Source organism: Odontomachus brunneus, unplaced genomic scaffold, assembly GCF_010583005.1.
Source record: "Odontomachus brunneus isolate Ranch 3 - 2012 unplaced genomic scaffold, Obru_v1 Obru_scaffold_062, whole genome shotgun sequence".
Taxonomy (NCBI): domain Eukaryota; kingdom Metazoa; phylum Arthropoda; class Insecta; order Hymenoptera; family Formicidae; genus Odontomachus; species Odontomachus brunneus.
Genome location: NW_022639512.1, coordinates 1,245,784 through 1,261,146, shown reverse-complemented (window position 1 = coordinate 1,261,146; position 15,363 = coordinate 1,245,784). Strand labels below are relative to the sequence as shown.

The window sequence follows — 15,363 nt, the reverse complement described above, 5'->3', positions numbered from 1 at the left end:
AATTATTATTCTAATGATTAGCGCGTATCATTTTCCTTATATATCAATATATGAATAAATGATCTGTTACACTTTTACTGATATTAAATTAATGAAAAGAAGTATTAGTAATCTCACGTAGTAAACATTAACCTATAATAATATTGGATTTATGTTATAATTTCGTATATAACAAAATAAGAACAGTATAAAATCTGTCAAATTAACATTTCAAACATACTAATTTTAAAATAATTAAGGACATTTATGCATTTATATATAAATATGTGTGCTTGTATATGTGTATGTTCATATGTGTAATCTATAATTATTTACACACTTATATTTTTATATAAAAAGATCATTTATATTTTTATAGATTGTGTATATATATATATATATATATATATATATATATATATATATATGTTAATTTGACAGATAATACTTCTTTTCATTAATTTAATATCAGTAAAAGTGTAACAGATTATTTATTCATATATTAATATATAAGGAAAATGATACGCGCTAATCATTAGAATAATAATTACGTACCTACCGACTTTTATCTTTTTATTTCTCTTGAGGACAAAGTATCACCTCACGTCGCTAATGAAGCTAATCCGATTGGGAGCGGTGCACTTGGACACGGTGCATTTGGACACAGCCAATCACAGCACCGTGTGTTCGGGAGCGGTGCACTTGGACACGGTGCATTTGGACACAGCCAATCACAGCACCGTGTGATTAGAGACATTTGTAGGGTCCCTTGGAACAGCGACTTGTGATTGGACTGTGTCCAATTGCCCCGTGCCCAACTGATATACACCCAATCCGATTACTGCTGAGACAGCTTTTACTAAAATTAAGCTAGGGAATTTTTTGAAATGGGTCGATTGAGTACCACTGTTCAGTCGGATTTTCAATCCGACAACTTATCGTAAACACCCTATATTCATGTTTATTGGTTTGTTTTTTTAACTGCACTGCTGAACTAGTGCAATAAGTTAAAGTATCAGACTATAGATTAGGATTAAGATTGAATTGAAATTTAGTCAATCAGAGCAAAATTCACTAAGCTCAAGTTTGGTCAACTTTGCTCTGATTGGCTAATTTTCAATTCAATCTCATAGCATGTTCGACGGGTGTATATCAGTTGGACACGGGGCAATTGGACACAGTCCAATCACAAGTCGCTGTTCCAAGGGACCCTACAAATGTCTCTAATCATACGGTGTTATGATTGGCTGTGTCCAAATGCACCGTGTCCAAGTGCACCGCTCCCTGTTCGACTGACTCTCGGTTCGGTTAACTCACTTTGAATTATTCAGCCTACAATTGTTGGTCGAACAAGTACTTATAAGCTTCATGATTGGCTAGTAGAGACTTATGACGTCAATAATCGCTCTCAGAGCGATTAACCCAGGACTAGTCGAACACGCTATCAATCTTAATCAGTAGACTGATACGGGCTTTAAAGACCAAATCACACTAGTGATTAATGATTGACGATTGACAATTAAAGATTAAATTTTAACAAATCAACAAGTTTCAGCCTTAGCTTGCTTTGTACTAATTGATCAAGTTCAAATTTTTAATCGTCAATCATCTATCGCCAGTCGTTAGTGTGATTTGGCCTTAAGGCCAATTGACGATTGAAGATTGGAACTTGACCTATTGGAACAAAGCAAGTCAAGATTGAAGCTCGTTGATTCGTCAAAATCTAATCTTTAATCGTCAATCGTCAATTGCTAATGTGATTTGGCCTTTAAGACGTACCGTAATGGCTTCTGCACACAGAACGCGGTAACGCTTGCCGCGCGGCGGAAGTTTGCGCGACAGCCAATCAATATGTTGTTTTTTCCGTGAGAATTATAAGGTTCTTACAGAAAGCAGCATTGATTGGCTGTTACACGAACTTCCGTCGCGCGGCAAGTGTTACCGTGTTCTGTGTGCAGGAGCCATAAGAATTGACCAATCACTTTGAGTATCATCGAACCGTAAAGTCGCCATTTTTGTGAATACTCGATTGTAATTGCTCCATTCTTACGGTATGTCTTACGTTATTGGATGTTTTCCAATTGTAATATCCCTAGACACTTTCATGCACACGGCTACACAAGTTGCCTTCTGTCACGTCCGACCGACCAGGGAGTCGATTCTGTATCTCGAAACGAAGTGAAAATTACAAAAGTGAGCAAATATACTAGAATATTCGTAATTTCATTGGTTAGTGCCTAGTGAATGTGCTCACTTTTGTAATTTTCACTTCGTTTCGAGATACAGAATTGACTCTCAGGTACGAAACCTTTCTTTCCCAAAAGGAAGGCATCACTACCATTCAGACCCCCTTCTAAAGGCAGGATCACAAAAGCTCAGCAGCAGTCAGAGTCGGGTGCCGGGATCGGAAGTCCAAAGATAGTCCTCACCTCTAAATCCCATTTCTCTAATTCACTAATTCTAAACCTCTAATTCTTAAGCAATTAACTTTAGGTTATCTTTAACATTCTTAAACATTTACAAGCGTTTTATTCTAATGCATAATTCTTTAGTTTGTTAAACAGTTCATTTTAGTTATTTCGTCACTTCCGTTACTCTAGCCATACTTAAGATATCTTTGTGAGCATATTATATATCAAGAATTATACAATACACATTATATATATATATATATATATATATATATATATATATATATATATATATATATATATATATATATATCTGTAATAATTCTATTTCTACTTCCTCCCATTCAAACATCCTTACACGGCACATTTCCTCCTACGTCTAAGCGACGTGCAGTGTTCCTCCCTAGTGTCCATCGGTCAATTAAAATTTCGATTCGAATATTCGAACTCGCCGCCGCGTGATCCAGAACAAGGTTCCCCAGAGTCGGCAGTATCTAGAGGTCCAGGAGGTGCCGATCCATGTAAGCCACGAGAGCGCCATCCAGGGGTACAGAGAGCAACCGCACAGTGGACGACCACTGGTCGTCATTATCTACATTATTTCTATACGTGCGAAACTACGATTAAAACGACTGTCCGACCCACCGTGAAGTTACACTACAGTGGTTATACTACGCGTCTTGCATGAAATCCATCGCGATTACCCTTGATCGCACGGATCCCCGGGTAGAATCACGCGATTCGTTTAGCCCGAAAAATTGCGATCTGATCCCGTACTAGGGTTCGAGCGCTATTCTTCACAGCAGCGTGACCGCAACTCGCCGGGACGTAACACATAATTGTCGTAATCATCGACGCAACACTACACATCCGTACTCAGCTCGAGGACTACTAGTCGTCTATGTAAACTAGTGTTTTCTAGTGATAATTAAATATAATAAGAATTAAGGGCTTGAGAAAAGATTGACATTTGCGACGTGAAGTGTATAATATCTTATTTTTTGATGATAGAAAAATATGGACAACAAAATACCAAGGCATAAGCATAGTATTGAAAAATAATCCTAACCCTACTCGACATACGTACACATTAGTATACACTTTAGGGTGCGTTCAGATTCCCTACCTAGGTGCACTCTGTTACTAGAAACACTATAGTATATATCACATATACTATAGCACTTCTTGTTTAGAGTGCACCCGGGTAAGGAATCTGAACGCAGCCTTAGGCGCGTTCAGCGGAAAAAACGCTCAGTGAGCAATCAGCGATTATTGGTTCTTACTATTAGATCCTTAAATCTAGACCAATTACATTGACGAATTGCTCAACTGTTGTGAAACTGTTGAGTTCGCTGAATGCATCGGCTGCTTTTCAGTTGTGTACACTGTGTTACACAAAAGCAGCTTATTGGTTGCATATTATATTTCAAGATATTTTAGATAATATGTGACTAATAAACTGGTTTTGTATACGTGTGTGTCAAGATGTGTTAAGCAATTGGAAAGCACCCATTGTAGACTCCAGATTTATTCGCGTCACATGCCCCAACGTACTCCTACTCGCTCCAACGCGTCACCACGCGGACCAATCAGAGTGCGTTGGAGCGAGTAAGAGCACGTTGGAGCATGCGATTCGAACCAACTTCTCTTTATCCTCAGGAGCCAATTAAGGACGGAGCAAAGTGCGAGTAGTGGGGAAAGAGACAGTACGGCTGGCTGGCTAGAGATGCGATTATTTCCCTTAGGTACTCAAAGCACGTAGTAACATTGACGGAATTGTCACCTCCATATTCGCCCCTTACGTCGTACCTCGCGTACCTTCCTTTCCGTTTTTCGCGCGTTTCGTCTAACCATCGTGCCGTGAAACGAAGCAAGCAGAAGAGTGCTCCGAAAGGTACGAACTTTCAAGGAGAAAAGAATAGGTTTCGCAGCGGAAGGTCTCGCCGTTGTCGCTAGTACGACACAAAACGACGCGGTACAACGGGCGTGGGTTCTCTTGATTATTGTCGGTGTCTCTTCTTTATATATCTCAGAACGTAGTCGCGAGCCGCAGAACGAGAGAAAATCGAAAATGGAGCTGGAAGAGAGAGAGGCGAAAGTGTGCAGGCTGTGCGGCCAGTTTGAAAGGCTCTACATCGATGTGTTCGGCGAAGAGGGCATGAGACGCTACCTGAGCGTCAAGATCCACTCAAAGATCAACATAATGGTGAGTTGTGACGCATGGCTGCGTGGGCTTCCCATCGTAGGGCCTCGCTAGCTAGCAGGTGTATGGTCGGCAAAATATAAGTCTGCACGTTTTGGTTGGTACTTTTTAAATGAAAATCAAACGTATATATGCGAATTTGAGAGCAAGAGAAAAGTGATAAAGTGTGGCGAGGTGTAGAAAGTACAGCGGAAACGAGCAGATATAATGGCTACAAGGGGAGACGCGCTTTTTACGCTTCTCCGTGGTTTTACATTAAAACCGATAGAATATCTTATACATATTACAAAAATATCGCTGCTTTGGCTGAAGCGCGAGGCTTTATCTGCACGTAATTCAGTATCGCTTACTGCGCTCCTAATTTCGGTAATTTTCGAAATCGCAATGAATAATAACATATATGCAGCAAATCTATGTACTAAAATTACGTGTATATATGAATGTGTATGTACAGAAGTATGAATGTATGTATAATATGAATGTACACAAGTTTCTCCGCTTTCCTTATTTTTCATAAAAACCTGACTGACATTTGAGGGACATTATGTTGGAATCTTCTTGTTATTTGCTAATTTCTCTTTATTTATAAAGAAAAAAAACTAAGAGCTTTTTTTGTTAAGATGTGGAAAGTACCTTGGTCATTAACAAACTTTAGAAGAGTATCTTGATCTAATATTTGAGATTGTTTTAAGTTCTCTAATCTAGATCTAATGACTAGTAAAAATTATATCCAATGAAACAATGCTTACAGCATTAAGATGAAGTTAAAACAATCTCAATTATAAAGTCAGACTATTTGAATACTGCCCTTAATAATCTATACCTTTCTTATGCTCTGAGTTAATTAATTATGTATATATCTACGCATCTAATAATCTAGTATATAAGTTTCAAAAAGGAATAAAATATATATTATAAGGAAGTTGCAAGAAACATTAATTTTGTTTGTTAGTATAACAAGAGTTAATTTTACTCACTATTGATTACTTCAATGTGTGTGTCACTCCAATATTATAATCGATAGATATATATTATTCTATATGAGATACTTATCAATATGTATATTCTCAAAGACTATTATATATATAGATTTACTATATTATGATTTGTTGCTAAATATTATATAACTTGTTGCAATTTTATTTTGTAAATTATTTTTATATTTATACATAATTCTTGTAAAAATTCTCTATTAAGAGAAAGAAATTGCGTTGCGTTTAAAAATGTAATTTATATACATTGCCATTATGTATAATATGGATTAATGACTCGAGTTTGTAAACAACCCCAAATTTGTCAACAACTCCAGGTATAATCCTAGAACACTCTTGAATTTTCTTTTTTGCGCGTTTTCTTATCATCTTTCCTAGAGTATGCATAGACTTTATGATACATTAGAAACATAAACGAAAAAAGAGTGTTGTTGGCTTAATGACCATGGGGTATTAATTTATTAGTGGGTACCAGAAATATGATGTCACAATGGTGTTTCTATAGAGCAGAGCGGTAGTATTTGCATTCTCTCTTGAGAGAGAAAGAGCGAGAATTATGTAAGTGTCACGAAATAACAAGATCTCTCCTTCGCCATCCAACGGTGCACACTACGTACTTAGGTGCTTCTTCTTTGTGAATCGCAGATAGATGAAAGGGATCCTCTGCCCAAGGCGATCTGTGTTCAGTGTCTGGGCAAGCTTGAATTCGTCTGCGACTTTCAAGAGGAGTGTCTACGCACCCAACATGAGTTACGCGATCGATACAATCTACCGCCCTTAACAGAGCTTGTAAGTCTGTCTATTTTATTTCATCTACCGCTCTATCGCTCTCTTTCACCATATAACAATACATCATACAATTGTACGACTATTTCCATCGTATCTTACATCAATTTCAAACAGTAACGCGTTAAAAAGTAATTCGGTAATAAAATACAGTAAAGTATAATTAAACACTGTAGTTCTTCTTACTCGAGACAGTGTAACCGACCAATATCTATCTTGTCTGTTAGAATTGCCGTACGTATTTTTCTTCGATTCGCGCAATTGAGAAATAATTTGTGGAAATTTTCAGAAAAAAATATTCGTTCAAAGATAATAGTGTTCTATTATAATATTGCAAAAGTCTGGACTCGTGAACTATTAAATTCGTTCTTATTTTGTTACCGCGAAGTAGAGACAATCCTGGTACCCACTTGTAAATTTTTGTTCGATTCTCTAGATGGAGATAAAAAACGAAGATACGCCACCGACCAGATCTGCGGATAATAACAACAGTATTGAAAAAAATCTTAATTCTACTAGCGGCGAGGACTCCGAGCAGCAACAACAGCAACAACGAGTTCTCAGGAGAAGTCTTCGTAGCCAACAACAATCTCTTAAGTCTGTAAACGACGAAATTAGTATAGAAGAGAATTCACAGAGTAGCCAAAGTATACAAAGCACAGAATTGACGCCAACTCGTTGGCTAAGACGTCGGCACAACGTGGACTCTACAACGTCGTCCGTAACCAACAATAATGAGCGGGACGAAGAGATCCCAATCGCGAGCAGGTTAAGGAGTCACAATAATAACGCGGACAATAGTAACCAAGCCAATGCTTCTTCTTTGAGTGTTAGCAACAGCGATAACGAAAGCGCTGTGGAAAAGCAGCATTCGATACAAGATTCAGCCGAGGGATCCACGATTCAGTTGCCGACGTCGGCGTTGAATAAATTGTTAACTCTCGTCTCCGGCGCTCCCGATATCGAGGTGTCAGTAAACGAGTCGCGAAATCGCGGCGACGTCGCCGGCGGCGGTAACAGCAACAACAATAGTAACAACAACAGTAACAGTAGCAGCAATGACGCTGAAGACATTAGCTTCACCGTAGAGCTTTGCAGAAAATCGACTGAGGATGACCCACTACCGGAGTTGAAAGTGCGCGCACGAGTGTTTCCCGACCAAGGTTCCTGCTTGGTCGACGCTGCAATTGTGGATTTGCTGCAGAATTCTCAAGGCACCACCGGGGAAGTAAACGGTATCGTCAACAGTATTCTCAGTAGCACAGGGAAGAATAACGGCATCGCGACGTCGAAGCTGAAGGACCTGGCGAAGCTGGAGGAAATGACAGAAGCCATGCAAAAACCCGAAGAACTCTTTCGCATTGACGGTGAAGAGATCAAGGTGGACGACAACGTGGAACATGTGACGAACGATGGCCAGAACGGCTACGCGTGCAAACTCTGTCGCAAGTTCTACGAGCGGCGAGATAAGTGCACGGTACACGTGAAAACACATCTCGGTATCAAACAGTACACTTGTGTCATCTGTAACGCTAAATTCGTCTGTAAATCGGACGTGATGAAACATATCCGTTGCTCGCACACCAATCCACGGCCCATACAGTGTCCCAAGTGTCCAAAACGTTTCAAGTCCAAGTTCTACCTGACCGAACACGATAATGTTCACAAAGGCGTACGACCGTACAGCTGCACTGATTGCGGACAGAGCTACCATCATAAAGTATCGCTGCAGATTCATATGAAATCGCATCTACCGCCGCAAAATCTCGCTTGCGAATACTGCGGCAAGGTGTTCCCATATCGCACGCGACTACTCAGTCATATCGCCAGCGTGCACATGAAAAAACGCCGTAACTTCCGCTGCCGCTTCTGCTATAATCTGTACTCCAGTCTGTCGGTATTAAACGAGCACGTCAAGACTCGTCATTCTACCACGCACATTTGTGGCATCTGCGGCAAGACCTTCAAGGTTGTGTCCAAGTTCAAGGCGCATGTGATGCAACACTCGAATCCGAAGCCGTTTGTCTGCAACATCTGTAACAATCGTTACGCGTCTAAAGCCTTTCTTAACGAACATCTGCTCAAACACGAGGGCCTGCGCAAGCACAAGTGCAAGACATGCAATGCCTCTTTCGCGCAGGCGAGTCATCTGGCCGCACATCGCCACGTGCACGGCGAGAAGACGCACGTTTGCCCAGAATGCGGGCGCAAATTCAATCGTCGTGACAACATGAAAGTGCACCGAAAGCGACACTTCGAGCAAAAGAAGAGTGGGACCGGCAAGCAAAAGGCCACCGCGTCCAATACTACTGACTCAGTGGCTGCGTCTACCGCAACTAACGAAAAATAGTGCGGGCGAACAGTGACGTCAAATTGCCGTTACTAATGGCTGAATATTGGAGACTTAGAGATAAGATTTAGATAGATCTCACATAGCAGAGACTTAGACTATGTAGATCGCGAGAGGTCAACGATGACGTGTTCGACCATGGAGTTCTGTGACTCGAGATTAGAAAGTAAGTGGGAGATACTTAGCGAAAGTGTTGTGAAAGATTGCTCAAGGACAATGATGGTCTTTTTATGTATATGCTTGGTGCTCCGATGAATTATCAACGTCATTATCGGCAAGAGAATTTTGATCTTTAGCGATAACGAAATAATCTATTTTTCCGAAGACAAGACTTTAATTCCTTGAATTTTGTAAGTGTCACAATGTGACTTTTTTTAGTAGGATTAATGTATTTGCTTCTACAGCTTTGCGATTTCGTTTCTTTCGGTCGAAAAATCGAGTTCATTGAATTTTGAAAATATATTTTCGTACCTTTTCAATCAATTGTGTTATAGTCAATGTCGTTCTGTCATATCCTAAAGCGTAATAGATAATATGTAAGGAACTGTTCCTACATGTCTTCTTTCGATATCTTTCACACGTTTTTAACATGCGTGAAAATCTTGCGCTTCTCGAGATATTTGGGGAAAGCGGACAACGTTTGGTAAAAATGATTTTTGTATGATAGACAATATTAACGTACGGCCAAAAACGCAATTACCCGTATAATCACGTAGTTTTAAGGGAAATTCGATGACTCAACGACGCGCTAGGAATCGGGCTTCCAAAATCGATAACCTCGACTAGAGCGGAACTATTTTCTATAAGTCTTTACACGTGCGTACGAACGCATGTACGTACGCGTATATATGTAAGGAAGCATGATGACGCGCGCGTACGCGTGTATGTGTATGTGTGGGTATGTGTGCGAGCGCGTGCGTGTGTGTAAAAATATGTGCGTGTGTATGGATGTGTGTACATGGAAAAGCGATCCGCACTTTCCATACATTTTGGAGGACACTTTACAATGACAATCGTACTATATTGAAAGTAGAGAAGAACTAAATTATAAGAGAACTAATGTTAAGAAAGTATATTATCATCAGTGCCTTGATTATAGACTCTTAAAAAATAGAAAGATGGGATCAAGTACACTTGCTCCAGATTGATTCCATTGGCAACACCTTAGATTCTTTTATAAATACTTTTAAACGCAGTAGCATTTAAATATATAATTAAATTAAATATAATCACACACATATATACACACCACACAGTCATACGTAATTTATTATTAATATCTTCTATATATTATATCTATATATTATATCTATATAGCGTTTTACGCGAGTAAAAAGCTTCCTCTCCGCAATATATAATACGCGATTTGCTTGAAACATCCTTTATTACTCTGTTTATTCTAATTGTCTTTTGTTTCCATATTAATTGCTGTTCAATATCAATTAATTTAATAATTAATTGTAATTGTTATTACACACAGTGACATGTTTAATATATAAAATTAATAAATATATAACAATATTATTTATAATATTGTTATATATTTATTTATAATAATTAATATATATGTCATAAATTGTTATATCCTGTTTATATATGCTGTTATATACTCTAAAGTACTCATTTGTTTGATATTGTATTTAATCCCATATGCGCAGTAACTTTACAGATGTGTAAAATGAATGTACGATTTTTGTAAATACGTCATGCAAACCACGCGTGCACACACACACACACACATATCGAAATATTGAGTTGACTGATAAATTTTTAAGTACATATTAAATACGTTTTCCTTTATTGTTTATTGAATTCATGGAAAGCTGAATAAAAAATAATATCTAATTAGAATAATATATTATTAAATTTTTTATCCACTAATCAACATATATAAACAGGGGGTGGCTATTACTTTAAAAATCACGTATATATTATTACCGGAAGCTTTTTATCCGCGAAACTAGCGTAAAGAACTCCATAAAAGATATTAATTATCAATTGCTATGATTGATTAATCTCGCTTAGTTAAGTGATAATAACTCTAACAGACTTTCCTGACTTGGTTAAACGATAAGCAATACATGCTATTTTGTACGCTACATGTATAATCATGTGTAATCGGTAGGTGATACCTTTCTATTGGGAAGATATTGTATTATCTTCGACAGAGATGTTCATATTATTATTATACATGTTATTATCGCGTATAATGAAAATACATACACGTAGGATTATTAATTTCTACAACAAACACTTGTTTATCGATTCCACCGTTGTCTCAATAAAGGCACGATATTTTTGGGACGCCTCGAGATTCACTTTATTCTACTGGAACTTAAACTCTTAGATAATATTGGAGTGACACTTAGATGTATTAATTCTAACATGTATCTTATAGTTTTTGCGATCTAATACATCTTTCTTACATTTCATATGATTAAATTCTACATATAACAGTGATATGCGTCATAGTTTTATAATAATTAATAATTTACGATATTGAGATTACGTTAGGCTATCGGCGTTATCCTACTTATCGATTTGTCAATTTGCATGTTATTTTTCTGATACGAATTTTCTTCTTTATGCTGCTATAAAAGTGCGATACGGGACCGACGTAGCGAATATGATTACGTGCAGAAAGAAACGCACAGCGTATTTCAGCCGAGGAAATACCTTCATGCTCTTCCACGCTGTCCGGAGAGGAAGGTATTGATTCACTTATTAACTGACGCAATGATATGGACGGTAATCTTTATATAATTAAAATTGACTACATTAATCTGTTTCAGATTATGGAGAACGACGGTTTGCCACAACAGGTATGCGCAAGATGTTGTGCAAAACTTGATTTTACGTGTGATTTCTTCGAGGATTGTCGTAGTGTTCAGGAGACATTCTCAATAATTACTGTAAGTTCTTCCTATTAAATAAGGTATTTTTTCTCCCTTTTATTTTTCTTTCGCAACTTTTTACTAATATTTCTTTATTAGTAAGTGGGACTACTGGGTTTTCATGATTATAATGTAACATTGCCAGGCGAAAGCATTCGTTGTTTCTCGAGTCAGTATAATAATTCATTTCATTAATATATGTTGTGATGTGTAAATTCTAATATTTTCGGAGTTAATTAAGTATTATTCGACAACCAAAATTCGCATTGTATAATGAATGAAATATTTGCTGTTACATTGTTGTTTCCTTAAAAAATTATCTCGAAAAATACAGCATTTTTCTACTCTTGCTCTTTATATCCACTATATACAAAACTTCTCGAATTATGTAGAGTCAAAATACAGAAGCAGCTATAAACCAAAGAAATGACATCGGAATCGAGGATGAGAGCGAAAATGGAAATAAGGATGAAGTCGAGATTGAAGCCGATAAAGAAAATACTGTACCAGTTGTAACAAATTCTAAAAATTCAAGAAAAGTAAGACGTTACTCGAGGCAACGAAGTATCAAGAAACACGAAAAGAACATTACACCACTCAAGGAGCAAATTCGAAATATCGTCACTACTAACGGACTCAATAAAGATTCGAATACTGCGAGGCCAAGTTGCAAGTCGCAAGTAATAATCGTGAAACAGGAGGACATCAACGGCGAGAAGGCGTCTTCGCAAAGTCGCAAACCGGTGGAGACTTCAAGCAAGAGCGATGATCTGGTGCGGATTCCCATTGAGAAGTCAAACGATTCTAGCATGTATCAGGAAAAGAAAGCACCCTGCGTTAATGTAACGTCCGATAATCAGGTGGAATCGAAAGTGAACGACGAGTCTGATTCAACGTTAGCTCAAACGACCAATATCAACTTAATGAACGGTTTTTCTCTCGCGGAAACCGACAATATCACAAAGACCGCTGTCGCATTGCCAGTGCAAAGCGACTTTCTCGTTTTGGAGAAATCGCATCAAGAAGCACAGACGAACATGCAGGATGGATCGTCTTGCGTATCCGGAAAAGACAAGAGCGGAAAGAGAAATAGTATTAAGATCTCTCAATTGATGACTGAAGAAGAAAAAAGGTTGGTCGAGACGAGCTACAAGATAAACTTAAGTCTCATGAAATGTGAGGTGCAGAATAAAATGACTGTGCTGAACAAGGACAATATTAAGTGCAATATCTGCGGGGCGAATTATTCTAGATCAGACAAATGTAGAGTAAGTATATCAAAAGAATATCAAAAGTAATCAAAAGAAGAATACTTTAAGTTTTTAACGTTGCGAGTGCTTCTACTCTTGATTTATCGTCCTATTAATTTTAGTTAATTTTAGATCATTTTTTGACAATAAACATTATATATCATTTTAAGGTCATGTAAAATATAATAATTTCTTTTTTCTTGTTTCTAACTACGTGGAAATTGTTTCTATCAGGTCCATATCATGAATCATTTGGAGATCAAGCCATACGAATGTGTAAAATGTGATTACTCGACAGTAACAATAAGCAATATTCGCGCTCACATTCGGAAATGTCATCTAAAAATTAAACCGTACGCCTGTGATCAATGCGACAAACGTTACGGGAGCATGATACTCTTGCAGGAACATATCAATTCTCACACAGGTGTACGGCCGTTTAAGTGTGAAATTTGCGACTTCACTTACATGAGTCGGCAGGGACTAAATTGTCATTACAAAACACATAAGCTAAACAAAGTGAGTGATGATATAAATTTTTATTTATAACATTTTATAACATTTCACTGTTATTAATACGCTGTTTAATGCAACAAATAATTAATATTATTTATAAATTCTCTTGTAATTATTGCAGGACATTAAATGTGACATCTGTCCTAAAATGTTTAAGTCGACAGCCAGAAAAAACGCACACATGCTTGTTCACAATAAAGAGAACATGATTCAATGTTTAATATGTAAAAACTATTTGTCAAGTGAAACGAATCTCCACACACATATGAAGAAAGTTCACTCGCAGAAGTATGTCTGCGATATTTGCAATAAGGAAATGCTGTCCAGGAAAAACTTATACAACCATAAAAATGTATGAAATTTCAATCATTAATCCTACATATCTAAATTGTAAAGAATAGTTTTAATAATTTTAATTTTTAATATATTATTTCAATAGTGTTTAAATATTATTTACATAATAATTTATTTACATAATAATATAATATATTTTGTATTAAATTATTTCTTATAGTATAACCTATCTCTATAACTGATTAAATACGCGAAAGTTAGAATTATAATAAATTTATTTCTTAATTATTGATGTTATTGACATATAGGTACACATGAAGGCCAAATATAAATGCATGTTATGTTTCAAATTTTATAAAAACAAACACATCTTGAAGGAACATATGCTAAAACACGAGGGTATTCGGAAGTATAAGTGTAATGACTGTGACAAAACATTCGCTCAACAATCGCACTTAGCCGCTCACTCAGCTACGCATAGCGATGTTAGGTAAGCATTTTCATTTCAGCAAACATATTCCATACTTAATTATAGTTACATGTAATAATTTCTCTGTTTCTAAATTATATATATTAGGTTTCCTTGCGCTGGTTGCGGAAAACAATTTAATCGTCGTGACAACATGAAGATGCATACCAAACGTTGCCAGCTGTTTCTACATCAATCAGTAAGCACATTCGTGCCAAAGATTCGCGATAAATTGGTCAATATACAAAACGAAAATAACATGACAAGATAACAATTGTCAAAATGTACAATCAATATAAATCAACATTTTATTATGAATCAACATAATATTGAACTGATATATATAGGAAGAATAATAAAAATTGAACTGATCTAGAAAGAATAACAAAATAGAAAAAATTAGAAATTGTACGACCAACATTGAATAAAAGTAGAAAGGTACATTAGTATCAATATCATCGTGCTCAAATACTTATATGAATTGAATAAATTGAGCAGTAAAAATAAATTGATATTTAAAGTATTCTTTTTACGTTTATATTTATAGACTGAATAAAAAACAATTTTCTTGTTTTTTATGTACATTTCTATATATCTGTTGTAATATTATACATATTTATTGTATAAGTACGAATACGTTTTTTACTTAATGTATTATATTTATAATGGATTAAAAAGTTCCTATATTTCGGTATGTCTTTATAAATAATGGTTGATCATTTTATAGATTTATTTTAGTTTTTATGTTTATTTTTTTCCATTTTCCTCATAAACAGTTATATCTTAAAGTTTTTGTACAGATATTCTATATTCTATTGGCAATCTTTTGTCAGTTTTGAACTGATAAAAACCTGATGATGATGAAGCTATAAGAGCTATCATTTGCAAGATTACAGTGGTAATATAGTAAACCTCGTTCTAAGTCCTATTATACAGTGTGTCCCATAAGTTCGGCAACGGCAAGAAAACTCGGCGCGGAAGCATTTTAGAGAAAAATGTTTCGAATAAAAGTTGTAAGGCTTAAAAAGTCGCATTTAATGACAGTAGTTATTTGACCTAAGATGACGTAGCCAAGGTCAAGACAAGGTCAACTTTGCTTTTTTAAATAGAAATACATATTTTTTATTACGGGATTTTATTCTACGTAAAAAAGCAAACAACTTTTGCTTGAAAAAATTTTTTATACGACCTCTATTTTCTAAGATATTTACGTAAATAT

At 36.4% G+C, this 15,363-nt stretch overlaps 1 protein-coding gene across 3 annotated transcripts; it reads left to right on the top strand.

The window, feature by feature from the left end:
• The first annotated feature begins 4,121 nt into the window (after positions 1–4,121).
• Positions 4,122–14,667, top strand: LOC116846217 (zinc finger protein 660-like). Of its 3 annotated transcripts, XM_032819763.1 has the most exons (8): positions 4,448–4,596; positions 11,322–11,430; positions 11,514–11,633; positions 12,008–12,883; positions 13,100–13,384; positions 13,503–13,733; positions 13,984–14,165; positions 14,253–14,667. In XM_032819763.1, exons 3-8 carry the CDS (start codon positions 11,517–11,519, stop codon positions 14,413–14,415), a joined length of 1,854 nt encoding a protein of 617 aa, XP_032675654.1. In that variant the 5' UTR covers positions 4,448–4,596; positions 11,322–11,430; positions 11,514–11,516; the 3' UTR covers positions 14,416–14,667. The 3 variants fall into 3 exon arrangements, with proteins under 3 accessions (XP_032675656.1, XP_032675653.1, XP_032675654.1); XM_032819762.1 differs by lacking the exon at positions 11,322–11,430 and having other exon boundaries at positions 4,319–4,596; XM_032819765.1 differs by lacking the exons at positions 11,322–11,430; positions 11,514–11,633; positions 12,008–12,883; ... (2 more) ...; positions 13,984–14,165; positions 14,253–14,667 and adding exons at positions 4,122–4,284; positions 6,231–6,374; positions 6,808–11,025 and having other exon boundaries at positions 4,424–4,596.
• The last annotated feature ends 696 nt before the right edge of the window (positions 14,668–15,363 follow it).